Source organism: Amblyraja radiata, chromosome 10, assembly GCF_010909765.2.
Source record: "Amblyraja radiata isolate CabotCenter1 chromosome 10, sAmbRad1.1.pri, whole genome shotgun sequence".
In the NCBI taxonomy this organism is placed as follows: Eukaryota; Metazoa; Chordata; class Chondrichthyes; order Rajiformes; family Rajidae; genus Amblyraja; species Amblyraja radiata.
The window spans coordinates 15,944,156-15,971,465 of record NC_045965.1 but is presented as its reverse complement, the minus strand read 5'-3'; the positions used below and the strand labels follow the sequence as shown (position 1 = coordinate 15,971,465).

General features: G+C 41.9%; 1 protein-coding gene across 2 annotated transcripts in view; it reads right to left on the bottom strand.

Annotated features, from left to right (window-relative positions):
• hmcn1 (hemicentin 1) overlaps window positions 1–27,310 on the bottom strand; it is a 402,484-nt gene that overhangs the window by 250,771 nt on the left and 124,403 nt on the right. For both annotated transcript variants that reach the window (XM_033028175.1, XM_033028176.1), the window contains exons 11-13: window positions 23,790–24,065; window positions 11,507–11,648; window positions 1,447–1,574 (exon numbers count right to left, since the gene is read on the bottom strand). In XM_033028175.1, the coding sequence (XP_032884066.1) occupies window positions 1,447–1,574; window positions 11,507–11,648; window positions 23,790–24,065 (546 nt within the window). The remainder of the gene's footprint in view (window positions 1–1,446; window positions 1,575–11,506; window positions 11,649–23,789; window positions 24,066–27,310) is intronic.

Here is a 27,310-nt window from a genome sequence, read left to right as displayed (position 1 = left end):
GAGTTTATGAAATGCCTTACAAAAATCCATGCAGACAATATCCACTGCCTTAGCCTCGTTAATCATCTTTGTTACCTCTTCAAAAAAGAGTGTAAGATATGACCTGCTGCAGTCAAAGGCACATTGTTTGTCCCTAATTATCCATTCTCTTCCTTATGCTGCATATCCTGATATTTGGCATTGATCTATCTGGGGTTGAATGATAATAAAAAACAATGTTTTAAAAAAGCTTGAAGACTGCAAGAGCCATTAATGACTCTCTCAGCTGTGCCTCTTATTAACATCAACATTAAGAATCCCAGATGCACTTCTGAAAATTTCCTCAAAGTCCACACATCTCAAAGATCAGCTTCTGGATTTACTTCACTGTATATTGCACAAAATATCCAAATTACTTCGACATTCAGTGAAATAAAAGATTTCATTTTGAATTCCACAATTTGATGCATTTTGCTAAAATTCATACAGTACAGCTGCAGTTTGATTCTTTTGGGTCATTTATTTATCATTGATATTAAAAAAAAACTACTCAATTTTAGAACAAGTATAGCCTATACATTATGTGTGTGTGTGTGTGTGTGTGTGTGTGTGTGTGTGTGTGTGTGTGTGTGTGTGTGTGTGTGTGTGTGTGTGTGTGTGTGTGTGTGTGTGTGTGTGTGTGTGTTGTATATTATATACACACAGACCCACAAAATATGTATAAAATGCCAATGCTACACATGTAATAAGAGGTTCGGAGATATTTTTTTAAATGACATGCTTTACAATTTATAGCAATTCTTTGGACAAACTAACTCCGACTAATTTTGCCGGGGTATTGCAACACTGATCAATTTGAGCCAAACTCCTGGAACAACCATTGATTTTCTGAACAGATCAACGATATAATAGGTGAGAATAGATGCCACAAATTCAAATGCTCAACGCTGTGGGGAAAATGAGGTTAACGTCCAAAATCATCTTAAATTAAATTTACAAGATTTAAACTGCTGCAAGAAGTACCTCCAAGTGGCTGTATTCTGCTTTTCATAGCAGTGTCACAGAGTAAGGCTGAGAAGTGATTGGAGAACAATTACTACAAGGACAACTGTGTGCCACTGGCTTTTCTTAGGATGCAAATGTTTTTGACAAAGTTCCCACAAAACACCTCATATAAAGAATCAGTACAGGAATTTTATATGGTCTGGTGATTATCATAATATGACCTAATCTCTTTGTAGTTGCCTGTCAGAGTCAACCAGAGTCTTTCATTTCCATAACAGTCTGCAATATACTTAAACCCATCTGTAATTCTACAGAATCGGACTGCCACATTCAGCCTAGCAGTCCCAATTTAGCAATCCATGTTCTCTTCAGGTCTGGTTCCTTGCGGCAGCATAGAACTAATGTTTACTCTTCAGCGCTTTAAACTACGATGTACAGAATTGTAAAGATTTTTGCACTTACCTATATAGGTGAGGATGGATGCCTGTCTGTCTGTCCCTGCAGCGTTACTGCTCAGGCAGGTATAAATTCCAGAATCCTTCCGAGAAGCAGGTCTAATAATTAGACTGCCAGTTTTGCTTAGCATATGCCTTTAAAACACATAGTGAAACATATTAGACATGCATTTGCTATGACACATTTTCATGTTGATAGCTGTTTACTTAAAATATGACATACTACAAATAATTTACAAAAACAATGGAAGAAACTATATCCCTATATTTAACATGATCTCTGTTTTAATTTTCAATTGTATGTCAGAACACAATTCCACACCATCTTTTTCTATGCATTTATTATGCTGAGAATTGACTGTAAGAAGGCCCTTCGTATCTGAGGCAGTAGGTGGGCGAGGAAAAGTGGTCATGAGATGGAGAATGGGGGAATAAAGAGTGGATTATTTTAAAATCTTTTGTCAATAACAGCCTCACATATATCTTCCCCAGCATGACAACTAATCATAGAAACATAGAACATAGAAAGTAGGTGCGAGAGTAGACCACCAGGTCCGTCGAGCCCGCACCGCCATTCACTCATGGCTGAACACTAAACAGACACACTTACCCACAAACAGTAGACACAAGACACAGAACACAAGACACTACCCTCCCCTTTATACCGCTATCACCCCTCTCCACCCCAAGAACCGCGTGATCTCCTGGGGGAGGCAAAAAAACGGATAAAAACCCAGGTCCAATTCGGGAAAAAAATCCGGGAAATTCCTCTCCGACCCCAATCCAGGTGATCGACACTTGTCCAGGAGATCACTCAGGTCTTACTATACTAACCATACCTAGGTCCATATCCCTGCCCTCTCCCCGTAGCCCCTTATCCCCTTGGCAGCTAAAAAACCATCTATTTTAGACTTAAATATATTTAACGTTTCTGCTTCCACTGCTCCCTGGGGCAGTGAATTCCATAAATTAACCACCCTCTGGGTGAAGAAGTTCTTCCTCATCTCAGTTTTAAAAGAGCCCCCCCTTATTCTGCAACTATGTCCCCTAGTTCTAGTTTCCCCGATCATTGGGAACATCCTCGGTGCATCCACCCGATCAAGGCCCCTCACGATCTTATATGTTTCAATGAGATCGCCTCTCATTCTTCTAAACTCCAAAGAGTAGAGTTCCAGCTTACTTAACCTTTCCTCATATGTCAATCCCCTCATCGCAGGAATTAATCTTGTAAACCTTCGCTGCACTGCCTCCAGGGCTAGTACATCCTTTCTTAAGTATGGACCCCAGAACTGTACACAGTATTCCAAATGTGGTCTCACTAATACTGTGTACAGCTGCAGTATGAATGACACCGCTGGCTCATTCCATCCCCTTCCTTGTCCTTTGCTCCCTGTGAAGTTATAATAATGTGTTTTTGTCTCAATTGATGTTAACTAATGTTATACAAACTGAGAGAAGAACTTGGGATTTATGTGCTCTCTGTTGTTTAAGTATCCAACAGGAATGAGCCCCACTTGCTCATTTAAGATGCTAAAGGGTTTTGGCTTCACTGGTTGCACACAATGTGATTTTCTTGTGATGGTAAGTGCTGGCACAGCACTGTAGTTTTAAGTGTATTATTTTAAACAATATGTTTAATTTTTAACATGTGTCGATGTAATACTTTTTAGTTATTAGTTTATTAAATTAGAAATTGGTGACAAAAATCAAAACAGAAGAGAGGGGCAAACTGATGGGAAAGAAATTAATTGATATGTATACAGGCACAGTTTTGCCCACAAAAATAACTGTACATAGGTGTACAGCCCAGAGGTTGGCAGGCCACATCAAAGTTCAAATCCACAGCCTCACAACTTGTTATTCCTCAGATTCCTACTTGATCCCAACTGACTCATTTTTTTCTCAGGAGTCAAGAGTGTTTAATTGTCACATGTAGTGAAACGGAACGATGAAATTCTTACGTACTGATTTAGGATGTACCCACAAGAGAGATTTAGAACAGGGTATGCCAGGAAATAAAAAATACAGGCACCAATCGAACAAAGCTCTGGCCAAGAGTTAGACTGCAAGATGATGATCTGCGGTTTGGACATTTCCAGTGCCGTGTGATTGTGTGACCGCACGTTACTCTGCTAATTGCAACAGTGTGAATGCTCTGCTCAGTATATTTCACAATCATTTACTAGACATCCTCACAGCACATTCTCACTTTTAACACTGTCAATTCTAACTTTGGTGTGAGTTGCCGTTTATTTTATGCATGTATAAAAGGAATGAAGGTTAATCAAACTGCTTATTAAAATTTTAAGATATACTAGACCAAGTGCAGACCCGCTGGGTCTGTTCCCCCCAACGCGCGGTGGGGCGGTGGGGGGCGGGGGGAGGGGGGTGGGCTGCGGCTTCACACGCACACTAACCACCCCCCACACACACAGGGGCTTTACCATTGCAATAATCCAATGTATTCAATGCCCTCACCAATGAATGCCTTCCACTCATTACAAGCATTACAGGTTTAACCATCCTTTATGATTGATGCATGGACTTTTTGATCATGATTATGCCAACCGCAAAGTTCTGGGCAAAATAAGTTTTGTTTGAGACAAGAAGCCAACATATGGAATTGCTGTTTCCCTGGCACGCAGAGGGTGGAGTGGCAGGGATGTGATGGGCCACAGCAAGCATAACATGGGCAACAAATATTAGCATGGTCAGAACAATCAGAAATCAAAGTTCTCTACTACCAAATTCTCTACTGCTGTGATTATTCAGCAAATAACACAGGATTCACTCTGCTTCAATTTTTTCTACATGCAGATGCTGAGATGCTGAGAACATGTCTAAAAATTAAGGAAAAACTGCAGATGCTGAAAGTCTGAAATAAAAACTGAAAATGTTGGAAACATTCATTAACTCAATAGCTTCAGATAATTTTAGTTTGCTCACTGAGCTGGCTAATTCCACTGTAGGTTTTCCATCTGTGGTCAAATTATTTTTTTCCAGTGACAGTGCCTGATCTGTATGACATTTCCTGGAGCTCTGACCTGCATGTCACAGCTTCATCATACTCATTTGTTTGTTTTCTTTCTCTCAATAATATTTCTCAACAATTTTTCAACTGCTGTTATCACAGCAATCCTGGCTCCACCCCATCAGAAATGTGTCCTTTGTCCTATGCATCCCTCCCCTAACCTCGTACTTCCAACTGGAAACTTGAACTGTTTCTCTTTCCACACATGCTGTCTGACTTGCTGAGTTCCTTCAGTAGGTTCTGTTTGCATTTCAGCAGCAGAGCTACATGCATCATCTAGGTCATGGGCTGAATCTTTTGGATTTGCTTCTTTCAAAACATTTCAAAAGCTGTAAATTTGAAATCTTTTGAAATGTGTTAGCCACTAAACAGAAAACAAAATTCTTTGTTTGTTAGCTTGTGCTTTCATCCTGGAAAATCGTTGACGCTGAAAGTCTAGACCAGCGCCACTAGAGGCTGCTAGAGTTCTGAGTTGGGTTGGCACACTAATAGTGGAAATGAGAGCTCAGGTTTTATGGCTGTTCTTATTTCAACAGACTTCATTCATTGACACTGTGATTCCCCTCGCCTCTTCCCGAGTCCCCACTGTCTACTTGTTTCAAAGCTATAGTAAAGTTCTACAGATGCCAACTCACCTCTAAAGTTCTCCCGAAAATATGTCCTCCATAGATAATCAGAGACACTAAATATTGTATAGATATAAATATAGATGCTGGTTTAAACCGAAGTTTTAGACACAAAAACAAAAAGCTGGAGCAACTCAGCGGGACAGGCAGCATCTCTGGAAAAAAGGAATGGGTCGGATCCGAAACGTCACCAATTCCTCTCCAGAGAGGCTGCCTGTGCCGCTGTTACTCCAGCATTCTGTGTCTATCTTCAACACTAAATATTGATTGGGATTGAAAATTGGAGCCAAGCCTCTTTCCCCCAATGCTGTTCATGCAGATTTGCCAGCAGTAGTTATTGGATTGTATTCAGCAGTGTAGATGCTGATACATTTTTATTTCCCACCTCCCTGACTTTGTCAGCAAGTGTGTATAGAACTGTGTACCAAAGAAGGTGAAATGTGTATTCCTCAACCAGAAACCATGGATGAACCATGTGGGCCACTCCCAGGTGAATTCCATGTCTGCAGCATTCAACTTGAACAATCCCAATAAATCTATCTTTGACCTTCGCAGAGCCATTAAGAATTCTGAAGCTAGAGTCTCCGGGCAGTAACAGTATCATCTGGTGCCAAAGAAAAGTAAGCCTTAATGACTACCATCCAGTGGCTCTGACATCTACTATTATGAAGTGCTTTGAAAGACTGGTGATGGTGAAAAAGGCTCCCAGCAGCCTTGATCATCTGTAGTTTGATTACCATCGCAATAGGTCCACAGCAGATGTCATCTCTCTGGCCCCTAAACTTATCTCTGGAATATCTGGACAAGCACTCCTACGTTAGACTCCTATTTGTCAACTATTGCTCTGCTTTCACCACCATAATCCAATCCAAATGAATGCATCACACAGATCAGACTTCCTGCCATTGACTTCATCTACACTTTACACTAAAGATCATAGAGTAGAGCAAGATGGTTTATTCTGCAAAAAAGCCGCAGTAGGTGATGGGTAATCGTCAGCGCCATTTCCGTAACCGACTTCCGTCATGGCGTCAAGCTAATTCAGGGAGATTCTGTTATATCAGGCTGAGAGATTAAAGTATAGACACAAAATGCAGCGGGTCGGGCGGCATTTCTGGACAAAAGGAATAGGTGACATTTCGGGTCGAAACCCTTCTTCAGACTAAGTCAGGGGAAATAGGAACAAGAGATATAGACGGTACTAAGGAAAAATGAATGGAAGATTTGCCTATATCTCCCGTTTCCCTTTCCCTTGACTGTCAGTTTGAAGAAGACCAGTCGACCCGAAATATCACCTATTGCTTTTCTCCAGAGATGCTGCCTGATCCGCTGATTTACTCCAGCCTTTTGTGTCTTTGGTTTAAACCAGCATCTGCAGTTCCTCCCTGTACATGGTGTGTGCCGTTTTCGTGTGTATTAGCGTGCGTCCAGTCAGATTTGGCTTCCAGTCAGATTAACCATCTTGCAAGTTTCCACACACACACTCACACACATAAGGGCCTGTCCCACTTTCACAACCTAATTCACGACCTCTGCCGAGTTTGCCCTTGACTCATACTCGCAGCATGGTCGTCACAAAGTCGTAGGAGGTCGTAGGTAGGTTGTAGAAAGTATGCCAGGCCCTTTACTTCAGCAAATAGCGAACAAGGCAGTGCCGACAGTGATGGGAGAAATTGATGAGGGTTTACTACATTTAAAAGGAAAATTTTAAAAAACATTTAAAACATTTAAAAACACACAAACTGTTCCCCCGCAACGCTGATTACACTGCGAGAGGCATAACTGAAGTCGGTTCGGGTTTACTGAAATGGCGGAAGTTACGCTCCGTTGCGTACTACACGTCAGTCCATTGGATTTCGCAGGAGTGGACCATCTTGCTCCGCCCTATGATCTTTGCTTTACACTGCCTCGAAACAGCAGCCAAATTAATCAAAGACTTGTCCCACCCCAGTCATGCCTTCTTCTCACTGCTCTCCGCTGGCAAAAGATGCAGAAGCTTGAAAATGCGCACCACCAGTTTTAGTAACACCTTCTTCCCCTCCATTATCAGACTTCTGATTGGTCCTTCCATGAGCTAATGTACCATTCGATTCACCACTATTCCATTGAGGACATTGGACTTTGTCTAAGGAACTGATGCGCTACAATGGCGAGAACTATATTCTGCATTCTGCACCTTTCCATTTCCTCTATCTATTGTACTTGAGTTTAAACTGATTATATCTATGTATAAGTATATCTGATCTGTTTTGATAGCATGCAGAACAAAGCTTTTCGGTGTAGACAGACACAAAATGCTGGAGTAACTCAGCCGGACAGGCTGCATCTCTGACGAAAAGGAATTGGTGATGTTTCGGGTCGAGGCCCTTCTTCTGTACTGTACCTCGACCTCGGTATATGTGACAACAATAACTTAAACCTCAACCTCAATACCAGTAATCGCTATCTGCAGTATCCCAACCACTTAAATGCAATTAATTGAATTTAAAGAGATTGAATTGGGTGGTGGCATGGCATTTCTTAATTATGCCTTTGCACTAATATCATGTTTTTTTTTGCAGGCTTCTTTTTTCTAGAAATGATGTGTGCATTTAATGTATATGTATTACATGTTTTTATGAGTTTGTCTGAGTCTACATGCCTGTGATGCTGCTGCAAGCAAGATTTTCCATTGTACCTGTACCTCATTGTACTTGTGCATTTGACAATAACATTGACTCGAACTGTGGTCTGTTCTGCTCTTTTTTTATTCAGATAAAAAAATCATGACTTTACTTCAAAACTTTGGGAAGGGACCATTTCCTTTTCAATATGCCCTAAATTTTGCTTTAACAAAATTCATTAGCCTAGTGATGCTTTATCACAGAGTGAATGTAGTGACAGACTATCAGCTGTGGGGGTGGCTTTGGAGCATTTTACGTCTCCTGGGTGGAGTCAGTATGGTAAGGAGTGCAAGTACATTGTCACCCACTCCAGAATTTTGCAGCTGAGAAGAATGATTACAGGGCAACATGCATATGCATACGTAAATATAGGTAAAGCTAATTAGTTATGAGATTTATTGCAGAATAAGTATATATCATGTTATTATCAATAAAATTGACATAAAGATAATCTGGAGATAATGTCAATAAGATCAACATGTTATTGCCTTCCATCACAGTGAGGAATGTGGGAATCCGCTGTGGTGGATGTTTATGTTAACTTTTATGTAGTTGTGTGTCTTGTTGCTTTTTTAGTATGGCTGTATGGTAATTTGCATATCACTGTACCTTAATTGGTACACGTGACAATAAAAGACCTTTGAAATCTTTCATGTCGGGATTATTGTTTGAAAAGCTCATACAGCAATCGGTATAAGTTGACAGAAGACAGAAGTGAGTGAGTATTGTTGAAAGTATCGATGATTAGATCCATGGAACTGTCAAAAGTAATAACTGTATTCCTTAGTATACAGCAGAACATCATGCAGCTGATCCAACATCTCAAACTTCCTGCTAGTAGTTTGCTCTTTACATTCCCCATGGATCCACTGGTGTCAACTCCCTTTATAAAGTTCAATATCTCCCATTTCCTTTTCCCCTTACAAGTCTGAAATGTCATTCATTCCTTCTCTCCAGAGATGCTGCCTGTCCTGCTGAGTTACTCCGGCATTTTGTACTATCTTCGGTTTTAACCAGCATCTGCAGTTCCTTCCTACACATGCAGCTGATGGAATTTAGACTACAGACAGAACACCAGAAGAACTCAGCAGTTCACGCGGTATTTGTGAAGGCTGACAGTTGAGACCCTCTGGCATTCTAGTTTTGTAAACCTAGACATCTTTGCTCACTTAAGACGACATGTAAGATCCCACAACATTATTTCAAAGAGCAGCAAGTGAATTATCCCAGATGTCATGGCCAAGGTTTGTTTGTCCAATTACATTTCTAATATAAGATTATCTGATCATCATCACATTGCCATTGGTAGAAGCTATAAAGCGCTTTAGAACATCCCGGAAAAAAGTCATGGAAGATGCAAGATAAATTCTCCTGAAGGCAGTGCCTCAGCTCCAAGCTACCTGTTAGACATTCACAAAGTTGTCACCTCGCCTACATCTGCTACATCAGTGATAACCAACTTCTGCTTCAACTGGCATCTTGGCACTGTAAATATACTAATGGTGTTGTCACCACAAAATCTTGCTAATTCTCTGAAACGATAAGTGAATCAACATCAATGTTCTCTCCTAGGCCAAATTTAAATCTACAGGTGCACAACCTTTTATCCGAAAGCCTTGGGACCAGACACTTTTCGTAATTCAGAATTTGTCGGTCTTCGGAATGGAATTTTTTTAGCGGAGATTTTAATGGCTGGCTCAGTGGTAGAGTGCTCGGCTCATATCCGCAAGGTCGCGAGTTTGCGCCTTGATCCTGGCAGTTACTCGATCGCGAGTTTGAGTCTTCAATGTCGTTTTTTCTTGCAGAATAAATGTTTGTATGAAATACAGTGTAGGAGAAGTGTACTGACTGTGTGGGCAGAACTTTGGAAGTGATTGCCCACCAGTCTAAAAAGCCGCTGTGTCTCCCTGTCCCTGGGATAGCAGGGGGCGATCAAACAGCACAATACCCCCCTCCCCCTCCAACTCCAGAGGAATCCGCTCCCCGATGGGCCGTTACCAAAGATCATAGAGGAGCTCCTCTATGATCTTTGGCCGCTACAGCGACAAGTGGCAGTTCGCCCACAGCCCGAGCTGCGCCCCCTCATCCGCCACCCCAAGAACAAGACGTACCTTGCACACCATCAGCTTCTGCCCCTACGTGTTCCTCTGGAGTTGGAGCGGGGCTGGGCTGGAGTTGCTGCTGGCTGTGGGTCTCTGGGATCTCCGTGCTTGCAGTGGGCCTGGGGGTCGGTGGGCGTCGGTGGGCGGCGGTGGGAGCTGTGGACCTACGGACCTACCTCCGTGGAGCTAGCCAGCTTCGGAGCGTGGAGAGTTGCGGGGGCGAGCTGCTGCGACCCGACTCCGGTGGATGGTGACACCGGGAGCTCGCGGGTCGCCGGTGGGAGACTGCTTTGCGGGGCACCGGCAGCGGCGACTTCTCCCGCCCGAATTACGGGGTTGAGAGCAAACATCATAGAGGTTGAGAGTGACCTGGAGGGGGGCCTTACAACGCCCGGCGCGGCTGTCAATTGCCGCGGACTTGCTAGCGCCCGCCGGGGGCTCCAACATCAAGACCAGGGCAGGGCCCTACATCTCCCGGCGTGGCTTTGAGTGGCCGCTCCCCGATGGGCCCCTACGACGCCCCGAGCTGCGCCCCGTCATCCGCAACCCAGGTTCCTCTGTAGTTGGAGTGGGGCTGGGCTGGGCTGCTGTTGGCTGTGGGTCTCTGGGATCTCCGTGCTTGCGGTGGTCGGTGTCCAATTGGTCCTGACACGGTCCTGCTGCAATCGCCGACGTGAAGACAGTGCAAAGCCCCCGCGCCGGTGCAATGAGCGGGGAGCTGGAGAGGGGAGGGAAGGGGTCACACACATGGCCGGGAAGCAGAGGGGTGTAGGTGGGGTGATACTGAAGCGAGCGACAATCTGCTGCTGCCTGCCCCGCTGAGTTAAAAAGTTCCCACGCAAGACTCACGAAACATTGTATATCGTGAGTCTACCGTGGGAACTTTTTAATTCAGCGGGCAGGCAGCAGCATATTGTCAATTATTAACCCTCCCGCGCAATATACCCTCACCTTCTCTTTTATGAATGGGGATTTAGTTCCCCTTTCTTCGAGGACCGACCGGAGGTTCCGCTGTCACCTCTGCGGGCCGCCCTCGGTGAACGTTTTCAAGGACCTTTCTTCAAGGACCGAAAAAATGGCCGCTATTCGGAGGTTTTCGTTATTTGGATCTTCGGATAAAAGGTTGTGCACCTGTATCATAATTCGATACCTGGTAGAGTTTCCTCTCTAGAACTCAATGAGCATCTCAGCAGAGATATGAAGGACAGCTTGGCGGCACAGCAGGAGAGCTGCTACCACGGCGCCAGAGACTCTGGCCGATCCTGACTATGTGTGCTGTCTGTATGGAGTTTGTACGTTCCCCCTGTGACTGCGCGGGTTTTTTTTCCAGGTGCTCCGGTTTCCTTCCAAAGACTTACAGGTTTGTAGGTTAATTGCCTTCTGTAAATTGTCCCTAGTGCGCAGGATAGAATTAGTGGATGGGTGATTGCTGGTTGGCACAAACTCGGTGGGTCGAAGGACCTGTTTCCACACTATATCTCTACAGTAAAGTAACGTAAAGTAAAGTAGGGTAAACTAAACTAAATCAGGGACCTTACCCCGTGTCCATGATATATCTCATTGGTTGGGTTGAGTGTTTTATGCATTATTGATGACAAACATAACAGAATTTTCAGTTACCAGAAAATATTATGACAATACATACCTGTTTGTTCCCATTAGAAACATGTCATTATGAGTCCAGACTATGTGTGGATGTGGGTAGCCAGTGGCAGTGCAGCCGATTTGCACCTCCCTCCCTTCTGTGAAGGTCTGGTTTGTGGGATACACGGTGACTCGTGGAGGTTCTGTTTGAAAACACAATATTACCAGTTACTTAGAATAAAATTATTTTGATTGAAAAGCAAATCATGCAGGAGAAGAAGGTTCAGATAAGGACAATCAGTTCAAAGAAACCCGTTCAACCACCGTAAACCTGAGTACAGCTTGTTGCCTTAAACATGTGGCTTTCTTTGACTGAATACACATTCTCAGGATTATGCGATTCCCAACCAGTATTCAATTGCATGTTTTATAGCTACAAGTTCAACCGCTCTATGACACTGCAAATTGGGACATTACCAAAAATGAAAGGACACTCTAAAATCTAAATAACCATCTCCACTGTATTATTGTCAAGAAGAAGGAGTCTGGTTTAGCATTGAAGAACATTTCCCTCCACTCGCCTTGTTACATAGCATTACTTTAGAGCGTCACATTATAGTCATGTGGTCCAAGGGAACACACAATGTGCCTCTGTTGAAACTACAATTATAATTCAGACATGACACAAGTAGGAAAATGTTTGCGTCCAGCAAATATTGTGAATTCCCACACTGAATCATAATTTACCACAAAATATCCCAGGGCCCACAATAATAGCAATGGCTGAGTCTACCCCCCCCCCCCCCAGTTTAAATCCTTCTCCACCCAAAGAACACCTTTGTACATCTTCAAAATTGTCAACTTTCATGATACTGTTTCGCATGCAAAAGGAAACATATTCACTCCATTATGTTAATTTCAGTACAAGGTTAGAAGTTTAATTGTTTTCAAAGATTGGAAGTTTATATTAACCACTTGATTCAAAGTATTTATGTAGATTTATCTTCATGGATAAATTAGTGGCATTCTTTTTCTAATAATATTTTAAAGAGGGACTCACCATCATGCAGCCTTAAGAGGCAATTAATATCTCAGCTAAATGCCAAGGCTGTTCAGGATAGCATTTAAATAAAGCATGGCAGCCATTTTGCAAAGTATAGATACTATCAGCTTTATAGTTATAGTCAAGAGAGCAGAAAAAGGTTGAAAATGTGGTTCCACTTTACTGTTAGAAGACGCTTTGTTGCATTCTCATGGAAGAGAAGGTAGAGGCGGAATAATTTTGCACGTAGCTTTGTTGCATAATGGCTCCCAAACCCTGGGGGATAGTATTAATTATAATACCCAGAGATTGTGGGTAACAACCAAAATCAAATGTATCATCTTCAGTGTAATATCTTGATATTTTCATAGTAAACACTTAAATTGACCAGAAATTTCCGATATCAAATTATGATTTTCAGTGACATGTCATGATCTATATAATCACTGATATTTTTTGTTTGCACTTTACGATAAACTTAAAATTGCAGAAACTTCAAAAGAATGCATTAACATGGAAACAGCCATTGTGGATCTTTATAGTTGTGAATTATTTTGCTTACATTATCAGCATGCACCTAGAATATAAGTTTTGTTTTAAAGTTAGCCTTCAATTATAACTGATTCGAATGCTGAGGGTATTATTACACGATCCATCAAAAATCTTGGTGAGGTCAGATGATTAACCAGGTGTTCAAATTAGAGGTTCAGAAAGAAACCTAGAATCTTCATTTATAATGATGTGGATTATGCAATCTTTTTTATATAATCTTTAACCATTTTGTCAATGTATGATTAATACTACAAATAGCCATGCAATTAGCAACTAACTTGAAGAACATCATTCTTTTATAAATAAACCAATCAACAATTTTAACTTCCATGACAATTTTAATAAGGAAACTGAAAATTAACATCACCGTTCAACAGATGTAAATAATTGGTAAACGGAGTTGAAACATTCAGGTGATCTTCGTTGAGCCTGAATGTGTAGGAAGGAGCTGCAGACGCTGGTTTAAACCGAAGATAGACATAAAAAGCTGGAGTAACTCAGCGGGTCTGACAGCATCTCTGGAGAAAAGGAATAGGTGACGTTTTGGGTCAAGACCCGAAAATGTACCTATTCCTTTTCTCCAGAGATGCTCTCTGACCACTAAGTTACTCCAGCTTTTGTGTCTATTGTCAGTTGAGCCTGAACTGGGACTGATCGTGATTAAGCATTTCATCTCAACTTCAGGGAATGTCAGTCGTAGAGGCCATTCATTTGAAATGCCTATGAACATTGTCATGGGACTTCGAGGAGAGCAAACATTACAACTAAAAGGCTGTGAACATGTACTTAAAGAAATTCAGGCATCCCCAAAAATTGCTTTGGTGACTCATCTTTAAACTGCTGTCAAGAGTTTCACAGTGTCGTGATTAATGTTTGAAAAGCTCATACAGCAATCGTTACAAGTTGACTCCAGACAGAAGTGGGTGAGTATTGTTGAAAGTATCAATATATAGATCCATGGAACTGTCAAAAGTAATAATCGTCCTTAGTATTACAGCAGAACATCATGCTGGTGACCGGTCGGTGCGTGTGGCTGACCCAACATCTCAAAGTTCCTGCTCGGAGTTTGCTCTTTACATTCCCCATGGATCCACTGGTGTCAACTCCCTTTATAAAGTTGTTCCAATCCTCATTTGGTGAGATCCTTGACAATGGTAGAGCAAACGCACTCATGCGGGAAGGTGAGAACACACCCTGGCCACAAAACAGCTGAGAAATCTCGGCACCCAGATCCACTTCTTCCCTTGACTTAGCCAACTGTGACCTTTTATGCATTTGGATGTTTCTCAGTCTCATTCAGAAAACGTCAAAAACTAACAAATATCAAACCATTCATTAGAATAATTCAAACAAAAAGCATGAAGTCTGACTAAATTAAAAAGAGAAACATAGAAACATAGAAAATAGGTGCAGGAGTAGGCCATTCGGCCCTTCGTGCCTGCACCGCCATTCAATATGATCATGGCTGATCATCCAACTCAGTATCCCGTACCTGCCCTCTCTCCATACCCCCTGATCCCTTTAGCCACAAGGGCCACATGTAACTCCCTCTTAAATATAGTCAATGAACTGCCCTCAACCACCTTCTGTGGCAGAGAGTTCCAGAGATTCACCACTCTCTGTGTGAAAAATGTTTTTCTCATCTCGGTCCGAAAGGATTTCCCCATTATCCTTAAACTGCGACCCCTTGTCCTGGGCTTCCCTAACATCGGGAACAATCTTCCTGCATCTAGCCTGTCCAACCCCTTAAGAATTTTGTAAGTTTCTATAAGATCCCCCCTCAATCTTCTAAATTCTAGCGAGTACAAGCCGAGTCTATCCAGTCTGTCTTCAAATGGAAATCCTGACATCCCAGGAATCGAATCAGTCTGGTGAACCTTCTCTGTACTCTATGGCAAGAATGTCTTTCCTCAGATTTGGAGACCAAAACGGTACGTAATACTCCAGGTATATTTAATTAAAGAAAAAAAAAAGACTGGAACTCTCCTTTATCCCAGCAGGCATTTCCGTCCTGTCAAATGAAGGGAGGAATGTACCTGCTACAATCTGGAACACAACCACTGGACTCCATGAGGAATCTTCTGCTGGAACTTAGTTTATGAAAGACAAGTGATGAGTGCCCAACATGTTTGCTGCTTCCACATTCATAAGTGGGAATTCTGAACTTGCTGATAAATGCACATGGAAATTCTGGCAGTTCTGTTTGGAACAGCCCACTACTTCCCTCTACAATCTGGACCAATGTGCTGCCAACTGAGGAATCTGTCACCAGAGAGAGAGGACATGCAGCGATAACAGTTTTGCGAAGTAAGTATATAACATATGTCTCAGCAGGGTGCCAAGCAGTTTGCTGTGGAAAACGGAGTGCCCACATGCATTCATTAATGAACACAGCAGGACATTTACACAGAAGATAGACACAAAAAGCTGGAGTAACTCAGCGGATCATGCAGCATCTCTGGAGTGAAGGAATGGGTGACATTTTGGGTTAAGACACTTCTTCAGATATTTACACATCTGTGTGACAATATATTCGAGCTGGCTTGACATTGATCTAGTACAAATCTGAAGCAGTTATCCAGAAGTTGCAACACCATTGCTCTGTGCACGGTTCCCCTGCACGCCTTTCATCCGACAACGGCAGTCAGCTCACCAGCCAGCTTTTCAAAAAACTTTGCACAATGATGGGACTTTCGACGTATCACCAGCAGCCCTGAGTTTCCACAGTCCAACGGACTCGCTGAACTAATGGAGCGTTCTTACCTTGCTAAATCTGATGTCTACCTGGACCTGCTCAATTTAAGGAACATTGCCACGGATACTGGGTTCCCCAGCCCAATGACTGATGTCTCTTCAAACCCGTGCTGCCCTGCCTGTACCCCAGCAGCTGCTGCAGCCACAAGTCCGTTCTCCGCCCGCAGTCCAGAAACAACTACAATTCAAATGCGATGCACAAAAACGTTTTTTCGACAAGTCCAGTAAGCCACTTAAACCTCTCTCCAGTGGACAAGTTGTTCGCCTCCAGACCAACAAGGGCTATGGCCGTCTGGGTCACATCCACAGCCCTGCCATAGCACCGCGCTCCTACCTGGTTAGCGCGGATGGGGCCATTTACAGACACAACCGTCAACATCTCCTTCCTGTGAAGGAACCACGTCCTTCGACTCCGCATCCAGATGTCTCATGTTTTGTGTACCCTCCCACTACCGGGCCGGCTGCTCCACTACCAGAGACTATGTCCCCCGCGGCCTCTACACGGCATTCAGCGCCCAGCTCGCCTGCTTCACCACCTTTACCCGGCGGATCTCCGATGCCGCCCCCTGTCCCCTCCCCAGTCACTTCACCGGTGAAAGGAGGAGATGCGGATGCGTACCGCACGCGTGCCGGATGGGTCAGAAGACCACCCATTATATACGGCGATTTTGTGTAACCATTTATACTTCCCCGTATGCGTTATTAACGTTTCGGCTGCTGTATTATTTAGCCACCATTTTTTCACGTATCTATGCTTTATTTTGTTTCTACAAGGAAAGATGTAGATTGGTTATTTCCTACTAACCAATTGTAGTGCTTGTTAGTAGTTGCTCCGCATGATATGTGATTTATATTACCAAGATCTTGCTTACGTAATTCGGTCTGAGTAGCTGCTAGTTACTGTAATGTCCTGCAGATCAATACTGTAAGTGGACTTTAATAAACATGCGTTGTATCTTGACCTGTGTATGACTTGACTCATTACACTTTTCACCAGTAATGTGCAATAAATGATTCATTAGCTGCATTCATCCACTGGATTTTCTGTTCAACCCACCTCGTTTAAATTTGGAATCTCCTGGGACCAGCGAGCTGCCAGGACTTGCTCCTTCCCTTCCTGCATTGAGCCAGAATAACAAGGCTCCTGATCAGCAGGGGTCTGAGCAGTATACTATCTTCCCACCGATAACGGTAAACGATAAGATCACATGGTAGGAGTAGAATTAGGCTATTTGGCTCATAAAGTCTACTGCGCCATTCAATCATGGCTGATCTATCTCTCCCTCCTAACCCCATTCTCCTGCCTTCTCCCCATAACTTCTGACACCCGTATTAATCAAGAATCCATCAATCTCTGCCTTAAATATATCCACTGACTGCCTCCGCAGCCTTCTGCGGCTAGGAATTCCACAGATTCACCACCCTCTGATTAAATAAATTCTGCCTCATCTCCTTCCTAAAAGAAGTCCTTTAATTCTGAGGTTATAACCTCTAGTCCTCGACTCTTCCACAAGTGGAAACATCCTCTCCATTTCCACTCTGTCCAAGCCTTTCACTATTCTGCCCCAAAAATGATCTATCTGACAGCCAGGCATACAAGCAGGCATAAATGATGAATGTCAAACATGGAAATAATATTCCAATACTATTAAATTCAAACATTTAGCATTCAAATTACAGTTTTAAAACTAAACTTTAAGACACTGGAAAACAAGTAAGATTATTAGTCTGAATTATCCGGACACCTCACCTACCCATGTTCTCCAGAAATGCTGCCTGACCTGCTGAATTACTCCAGCTCTGTGTCCTTTTGAAGATAATTTAACACATTTAAATCGATCTGAAATAACTCAATTAAATCAAACAATATAAATAACATGTTACATATCTTTCTTCCTCCCCGCATCTATAGAAATTAATTGCGTCACTGAACCTGACCCAGGTCTAACTTGGCACTGGTTCACATTAGATTTTCCAGGAAAAGTGCTGGGAATTTGCAGGATGTTGGCACTTCATCAATAGATTCCCTGTGGAGTCCAGCAGTCAGAATGACAGTGTTGAGTAACTCTGGATGTACAGGATGTTTGTGTTGCTTCCTCTTGTGATGCTGTATAATTGGCCTGGGAATTTTCATGTCCTCTAAATTTTTCCACCTGTGGTCTCATTGCTCCTCAAGAACTTGCCTCCTCAGCATTCTTTCTTCTCCCAGTTCGCCATTCACTGTTTCAAATTTACTGATTCCTTGATACACATTTGGCAAAGTAAAGTATTTTGAGACCAGACTACCAGCTAATTGATCTAAGACTAGGAATGTCCAATCCAAACAAGTACATATTGCCAGGAGCAAGAACAAATATGCAATTTGGGGAAAAAGATGTCTAGAATTTAAAGAGTTGGAATTCAAACATTGAAACGTTGCGTGATTTGCTCGCATTATATAATTTTGTTAATTAAAGTCATTTCTGATATTAGTGCGTGGGTAGATCCGTTAAAAAAAAAAAGAATTCCATTCAGGCAGCTATTATGCAATGAATTTAGCACAGGAGGGGATGATTTTGACTGGGTGATAATGTACAATGCTAATGTGCATAATTTATTGGAAATCATTCTCAATCTCAGCTACAGACTACCAAGACTGAGAAACAAATGGGACATTAAGACAAATGCACAAAGATTGTGCAAATAGTTTAAGAGCTTTACAATTACCTGTATCCGCTCATAATGAAGCATTTCATCTAAAGGAAGAAAAGATAAGTATCCAATAAAAAAAGATAGAAGGATTTAGAGTAGGTGGATTGCAGACATGATCACAATGAAGAGTTTATAAGAAGGTGTTTTTAAATAGAGAAGGGGGGTCTACAAAAATGGTTCTACAAAGAGTCCAATAATTGTAAACTTTCATGGTGCAAAGATGGATTGAGGACAAGTTTATATACAAGAGAAATACCTAAGTTGTAAATTTACATGTAGCCAATGGTGATCGACATGGATATAATGTCGCATGAAATAAGTGTCCACAGAAGAGGTGGCCACTGCATACACAGAAAATAGAACTGCACAGCACTGGAACAGGCTCTTCCACATAAAACCCCAGCCAGTATGACATCCTTCACCACAAGGAATCAAGGGATATGGGGAAAAAGCAGAAACGGGGTACTGATTTTAGATGATCAGCCATGACCATATTGAATGGCGGTGCTGACTCGAAGGACCGAATGGCCTACTCCTGCACTTATTTTTCTATGTTTCTATGTTTTTAACTCCCCGCCTTCTATGAGTAAGCCCGTTCTGAATCAGTACGATCAAGTCACCATGCATCCAGTGCATCTTAATCTTCTGGATCAGCCTACCATGGGGAACTTTAACAAATACTGTATGGTTCTAAAATCCAGGTAGATAGCATCCACTGCCCTATCCTCATTGAACACCTTCATCACATCCTCAAAAAACTAGATGGTTAGTAATTCATGGCCTGCTGTGTACAGACATGCTGACTGTCCATAATTAGCTTGTTCCTTCCAAATGCGGGTAAATCCTATCTTGAAGAATCCTCTCCAATAACTTTCATACCACTGACATGAGGTCACCGGCCTATAATTCCCTGGATTATCTCTACTTCCCTTCTTAATCAAAGAAACAACACTGCCCACTCTCACTGGACCGCCAGGACCTTACCTGCAGCTCAAGAAATTGCAAATATCTTTATCAAGGCCCCTGAAATCTCTTCCCTTGCCTTTCTCAATAACCCGAGTAAAATCCGACTAGGCCCTAGGGATTTATCCACTTTTAATGATCTTCAAGAACCCCAGCATACCTCCTTCTTTGTCTCAAGCTGACCTTGCACATTAATATTGATCTGACACTGATCTCACTGTCCTCTGCAACCTAGTCCTTTGTGAATACAGATGTAAAATACTCATAGTACGGCACCTGCATCCTCTGACTCAATGTACAAATTCTCACCTTACGTGGCCCTACCTTCTCCCTAATTGCGCATTTGTTTTTAATGTGGGAAAACCTTGGGTTTTCTTTAATCCAACTCACCAGAGCCTCTTTTTCATGGCCCCCTTTGGCCCCTTTAATCACCCAGTTGATTTTTTTACTACTTGCTTTATATTCAAAGCATCAATCACATTTCATCTTCTTAAACCTTACATGCACTTTATTTTTCTTTTGTTCAAATTTACAACCTGTTTGGTCATCCAAGGTTCTCCCACCTAGTCATCCTTATCCCTCTTCCTTACTGGAATATGCTGGTCCTGAACATTGATCAATTGGCCTTTAAAGGCAGACTCACCAAATACCTACTACTCCCAACTTACTCTCCCTGGCCCCTGCATAATAATGATGCAAGACAGCGGAACAGGCAGCATCTCTGGAGAGAAGGAATGGGTGACGTTTTGAGTCGAGACCCTTCTTCAGACTGAAGAAGGGTCTCTACCCGAGACATTACCCATTCCTTCTCTCTAGATATGCTGCCTGTTCTGCTGATTTACTCCAGCATTTTGTGACTATCGTCAGTGTAAACCAACATCTGCAGTTTCTTCTTACACATAATAGTGTTGTAATTTGCCTTACTCCAGTTTCAGACGTTCCCCCAACATCCAGACTTATTCCTATTCAAAATAATCTTAAAACTTATGGAAGATAGACACAAAATGTTGGAGTAATTCAGCGGGACAGGCAGCAGGCAGCATCACTGGATAGAAGGAATGGGTGACGTTTTGGGTCGAGACCCTTCTTCAGTCAGGGTCTGAAGAAGGGTCTCAACCCAAATCGTCACCCATTCCTTCAATCCAGAGATGCTGCCTGTCCCGCTGAGTTACTCCAGCATTTTGGGTCTATCTTCAGTTTAAACGAGCATCTGCAATTCTGTCCTACAACCTTAACATTTATGGAGATGTGATCACTATCCCCAAAAATGCTGTTTCACTAAATCTACCAGGCCAGATGTTTCTAAGGTCCAGGATCATCCCTAATCAAGTTGGAGTGTCCACATACTATTTTAGGAAACCTTCTTGGATACATCTAATACATTCTGCCTCTTCTATGTCTTTTGTACTAAGCAAGCATCTGTTAATATTAGGAAAGTTGAAGTCACCCACTATGACTACTCTATTGCTTTCGAATGCTCAAGTGTATTGGTAGAGTTGAGGCATGAGGACAACATGGGGAATACATTTTAAAACACTGCTTTATTGTTCAAACTGAGCCATTTGGTCTATTACAAATTTTACAAAGTGGGAAATCTGGAGCTGAAATTTTGTCATCAAAACCTAACAATTAATTTCCACATTTCCTCGCCCTGTGGAGTCTGTGCTAAAACAGACACATGGGAGCACTTTCTGTTACGTGAAATCTTACTTTGCGACATCATATTAAAATAACCTTTCATAACTATTCACCCCAGCACCATTTACGCTTTACTTACTACAGATCAAAAACGAGGATAGACAAAGTGTAAGAAGATGCAATTTAGTTTAAATAGTTCTGGAAGGGCAAATGAAAACTTGAGACCAGCCTGCTGAAATACAGAATTTTGTTTTCTACCCTTGGATGTTGCATGGATTGTAGAACTTCAGTGATGGAGAGTGATAGGATAGGCTGAGGTTGTTTTCACTGGATCAAGAGAGGGGTGACTTGATAGCGATCTATAAAATTCTAACAGACATGGATCAGGTAGATAGTCAGAATCTTATTCCCATATTAGAGGTATCAGAAGCAAGAGGGCACAGGTCTAAAATGGGAGGAAGGAGTTTTAAAGTAGATTTGAGGAGAATTTTTTTATACACAGAGAGTGATTAATCTCTGAAACTCTTTGCCAGAGGAGGTACTGGTGTCAGATACAAATGGTACATTCAAGAGACATTTAGACAGGCATTTGACTAAACAAGGCATTGATGGATATAGACCTACTGCAGGCAATGGGATTGATGCAGATAGTTAAAAGGTTGGCATCTTGAGCTGAACAGCCCGCTTCTAAACTGTACAACTCCATGACTTTATGACTTTATAGTCTTGTGTTCTTAATTGGCAACTTGGTTTGGATGGAAACTTATTTTTAAAATATTGAATACAAATTACATTACTAATTTCAGAAAGTTTCAAAGCGCATTTTTATCCAATTTTAAATCTACAGGGATTGCTTTTTTTTAAATTTGAATGGGAAACCTCTATTCCCTTTCTAACCTTGTTAAATAAATACATCGTATTCAACTCACCCTACCTCGAAGATGACCTCCCAACTTTAAAAAGCTTTGTGTAATGATCTCACATCAAAGAAGGTTTAATGACTATTATCCAGACTGTAGTACATGGCAATTAACTGTCTTTAGGCCATCCTGGCAGCTGTTTGCAAGAGAAGGACATTCTGGTATCCAAGAGATAAATTACTCACAACAAAGAACATGGTACAGAGAGAGCGCTCAATACTTTTCCCAAATCTTTGTATTTTCAACCCAGGCTGAAAAGAGCAAGGCAGTATTCAATCCACCCTTCTGAAACCATCTGCCTGACCTGTAATACTATTTACAACTTACAAGTGGGCAAAAGAATGTGTGAAGAAACAAAGCCAAGAGTAATCTCTGCTCCCTGCTACACCCTCGCTCTCAAAGAGAGCAGCAGGTTTTTGAGAATTGATATCCCTCACTCATCAAAAGTAAAACGTATCAGTTGTTAATCTTACATATCCAAAGGTGTCAAAAGTCCAAAGACAAAGGCTATTTCAAATTAAAAGAGCAATGCAACAACAAAATCGATATTTTAAAGGCCTGTACAAAAATAGCCAATTTAGACCAGGTAGGTCCCCCTTCAGTATTAGTGACAAAGCCTCCAACAACCCAATGCCATTTTTGTTTCTTGCTTCATCCTGCCTTCAAATATCATTCAAAATCCTTTCAAGTGAGTTTCCAATCACCCACCTTTAGACAATGTCCCCTCATCCAGCCATGGCATCATTCCCTTGTTTATGAAACCCAATGAACACAAAATGATTTATTGTATTTTCAAGATTACACTGCAATGGCACAGCATGTTCTCATTGCGGTTGGATGACTTTTCTATGTTTTATATCCTCATATTGAAAAGTTGATGTAGAATGAAAATAATACTAAATGGCAGCGCTAAAAGATAATATAGCTGAAAACATATGGGTTCAATTAAAATAGCATCAACACAGATGGATGCAGCTGAGACCCTTCAGTCCATTACATCAGCACCGGGCCTCGAGCAGAGCAATTCAATGGTTCCACTCACAAACACTTTCTCCATAGCTTTGTAATTTCTTTGTCACAATATAATTATCTGGTTCTCTCTCGAAGGCCACAATGGAACCTACCTTCACCACATCTGCAGGCAGTGTTCCAGATTCCAAGAACATGTTACATAAACAAAATTTGACATGCCTCATTCTCTTCGCATTAATTTAATCCCTGTAATCTTCAGTCCTCAAACTCCCCCACCAAAGGGATGGAGCTTTGCACCAAACATTTTGTCTATACTCATGATCATTTTATATACTTATATCAAATCTCAGCCACTCTCCGCTAAAGAGTCGTATCAGCTTCTCTAAATAAACTACCCTCATAACTGTGGTCTTTATCTCAGGAACCATTCTCATAAATCATATCTGGACCCACTCTAATATGAACATAATACTCCACTTGAGACTGGACCAGTGTTTTATAAAGGATTAGTTTAACATCCCTGCCATTATACTCTAGGCAGCCATTAACAAGGCCCAGATGTTGCAAACACTCAAGTGAGGCAAAGCGACAAAATAAAGCTGAACAGCTTTCCCGGAATCCAAAGATTATATTCATATTAACTTAGTGGTGCATTGTCACTTCCATAATGTAAAAAGTACCTCCTTACATGTTCGTGAGGAGCAATTGAAATTTGTAGTTTTTTTTTAATTTGCTAACTGCTTTTATGTTCAGATAGTGGGGGGGTGAAATTAAGCACAAAATTATCATTAAAGTTTAATTAAGCAACGTACCTTGCACAATCAAGTAGACAGAAGCAGACGTGGCCCCCCCTTCATTTGCAGCGATGCAGCTGAATGGGCCAGCGTCGGCTGGCTGCACACTCCTGATCTCCAGAGACAGGTTGCTCATTACTCGCACCCTGTGTCTCTCTGCCAGTCTTGGGTCAAAGCCATTTCTACTCCAGGTGAGGTTGTAACGCACTGTGCTGAGTGTCAAGCAGGTGAGTATGGCCCTCTCCCCAGGAATGGCAGTAACATTGTTGGGCACTTGAATTATTGGAGGCGGCTCTGCACATATAAAGAAAGAGAAAAGGTAAAATTGGAAAAAGTTGGAAAACAATGAATGATGTTCTGTTCTTAGGTCCCTAGTTCAAGCAATTGTCAAGGCTGAATTAACTGCATATATTGTCAAGGCTGAAGTAACTGCATAAATATCTTCTCCAAAATAAAACTAACAGTTCATAACATAAATAATTTTAATTACACTCCAAGGAAGTAGCGTCTATCCATATTCGGCAACATGATGAATTAGAATCTGAATAAGCATTTTATTAAAATTTACATATGCTCGATATATCCCTGGAGAGAGAAATAGGAACAATTTCAATTTATGTCTTTTATTGATACAAATATACTGCAAATTCATTCTCCTGAGCCTGATCTGCAAAATATCTTCAGCATTTTCAGTTTTTATAGCAGAAATACTGGATTAATGGGTGACACAGTGGCACAGCAGTAGAGGTGCTGTATTACTGCGCCAATGACCCGGGTTTGATCCTGACTACAGGTGCTGTCTGTACGGAGTTTGTGCGGACACAGGGAGAACATTTTCTCTGGGTGCTCCAGTTTCCTCCCACCTCCAAAGCCATGCAAGTTTGTAAGTTAATTAGCTTCTGTAAATGGTCAGAAATGTAAATGGTTCCTTTATGTGTAGGATAGAACTAGCGTGAATGGGTGATCATTGGTTGGCGTGGACTCGGTGGGCTGAAGGGCCCGTTTCCACGCTGTATCGCTAAACTAAACTACAGTACTTCTCTCCCACAAATTGTCCAAGATCCTGCTGAATGGGACCTTCAGAGGAGGTGGCTAGCATACTTCTTCCAAGTCCATTAGAAAAAAACATGATTATGCTAGGTGCCTCTGATTTTTGTTTACAAATTGCCTTTAGCATCAAAACACAGGTCCGATGAAGAAATTGAGCTTATAAATGCACCTATAAGCGGCTCTCAAAACCAATAGATAATATTAAAAACGTTTTTGCCTGAGTTTATATATGGAGAAGAGGAGTTGTAGAGGGATACAAGTTCATGCATGAGGCCTCCCCTGCTCAGTACAATAAATATCAACACTCCTGTAATCAAACTTCAATCAGGAGGCTAAATTTGAGAAGTGTTAAAGTGTTTAGTGAGGCCACATTAGTCACCTCTGAACACACAGAACTGGAGTGGAAACCAGTTATCATCGTTGCTGAGGGACTGCCTGAGAAAAGGCAGAAAATACCCTTTTAGTTCACAAATTACATTGATTAGCACTAAATGGTTTCAGCAAATGGTACAGGGCTCCTAAAATTGCTGGCGCTTAATACATGTTCTGGGGAAAACCATGGTCAATCCCCATCCTAAGCACGTAAATTCCTATCTGGGGTGTGAACTTGAAAACCACACACATATGGCAGAAAGGCATAGGTACTTCTCTGTGTCATTTTAGCACATGGTGTGCTTTGTTAATGAATTTCTAGGCCACAAATTGTTTTATTCACTTAATGTTCCAGGACATTTGCATATGCAGGATCCCCGCTGACCACAAAGCTAGGAATTTCGGCTCTCCTCTAATTAGTAAATGGGACCTCTGGATTGTTCTGTGATATATTCCAATGAGTTGGATCTCTTTCAGTTGTCTGTTCCAACCACTTCTCATTTGTAAACAGAAAACCAACAGCTCTCATACCTAAAATATTTCAGCTTTTGTCCCATACATTTATTGGACCAGGAGGAATGTTCCAGGCACTGTACTTAAAATTGAAAAATTTTAATTGAGTGCTAAATCCCAGTTTGGGTACATTTCCGGGTGGCGGCATCAATGGCTGCCTCGCCAACAGTCTGTCTGTCCTTTCCTGCTTTGTGTTTTAATTGTATGTGTTAAATGTGTGTTTTTAGTGTTCTTTAGCTTGTTTTATGTGGGGGGGGAGGGGGGGAGGGGGGTTAGGGGAAACTTTTTTTAATCTCTTACCTTGACGGAGATGTGATTTTTTCCCCGTATCGTATCTCCGTCCGCACTGCGACCTAACATCGAGGAGTTGGCGGCCTTTGCTGGAGACCGATTTCGAGAGCTCCACCGCAGGGAGCTTACGGGACTTTAACATCGTGGAGCTCGCGACCCCTTTGCCAGGGATCGACCTCGGAGCTCCAACCGTGGGCGCAGCGGACTTTAACATCACGGAGCCCGCAGACCGACTTCGGGAACTCCAAGCCGCAGGAGTTTCGACTGCCCCGACGTGGGAGTTTCGATCTTCCCGACACGGGAGTTTCAATCGCCTTGACACGGGAGTTTCGACCGCTGGCTGCGGGAGCTTTGATCACCCCGCGGGAGAGTAAAGAGGAAGATTGGACTTTTTTGGCTTCCATCACAGTGAGGAATGTGGGGAATCTGCTGTGGTGGATGTTTATGTTAATTTTTATGTAGTTGTGTGTTTTGTTGCTTTTTTTTCTCGTATGGCTGTATGGCAATTCACATATCACAACTTGTACGTGACAATAAAAGAACTTTGAAACCTTTGATTTCCCTGAAACATCCTGGCATCCATGGATAATTTATATAATCTGACAGAATCAACAATTTTTAAAGATTTGAAGTGTTTATTTTGTTATTCTCAAGAATCCATAGTCAAGGACTTTTTAACCTTAAAAGTGATTCACAACTGAAAATGTTATTGAGTTATAAAGGCAGAACGATAAAACAAAATGTCAATTGATACGACTGCCTTTATCTATCTATTGATACATTTAAATCAAATGTAATGTTTCGAGAAATCAAATAAAGAAACATTTGACTATTTAATTGATGTTTACCAAACAACTAGTTTCCAAATAAGACCATGCCAACTGACTATTGTTTGAATTATGTCAGTAATGTTAAATCTCTATGGCTAAATATTCTCATGCACTGTAAATAGTCACAACAGCGTTGTTCCAATGGTCATGGACATGGCCCCTCAATTGCAAACCTTAATGGTGTTCCAGGCCAGGTCCTGGGGATAGATGAGGCCAACAGTCATAAACCCAATTAGAAACTTGGGGGCAGGCCTGTCAATGGATGGGTGGCAAAGGGATTGGGAATCAAAGGTTTGGGTCAATCGGTGACCGGAAGCCAGGCCTGTTGAAGAGACCTATGCTGTAAAAATCTAGACCTGCTCACTTGCTCATGTGACTACCCACTAACCAGGCAGCTAGGACTCAAGAGAATTTTCTCCTACCCCACATCATGTGCCTGAATATGATTTAAAAAAATACACATCAATCACCATGATTATCAAG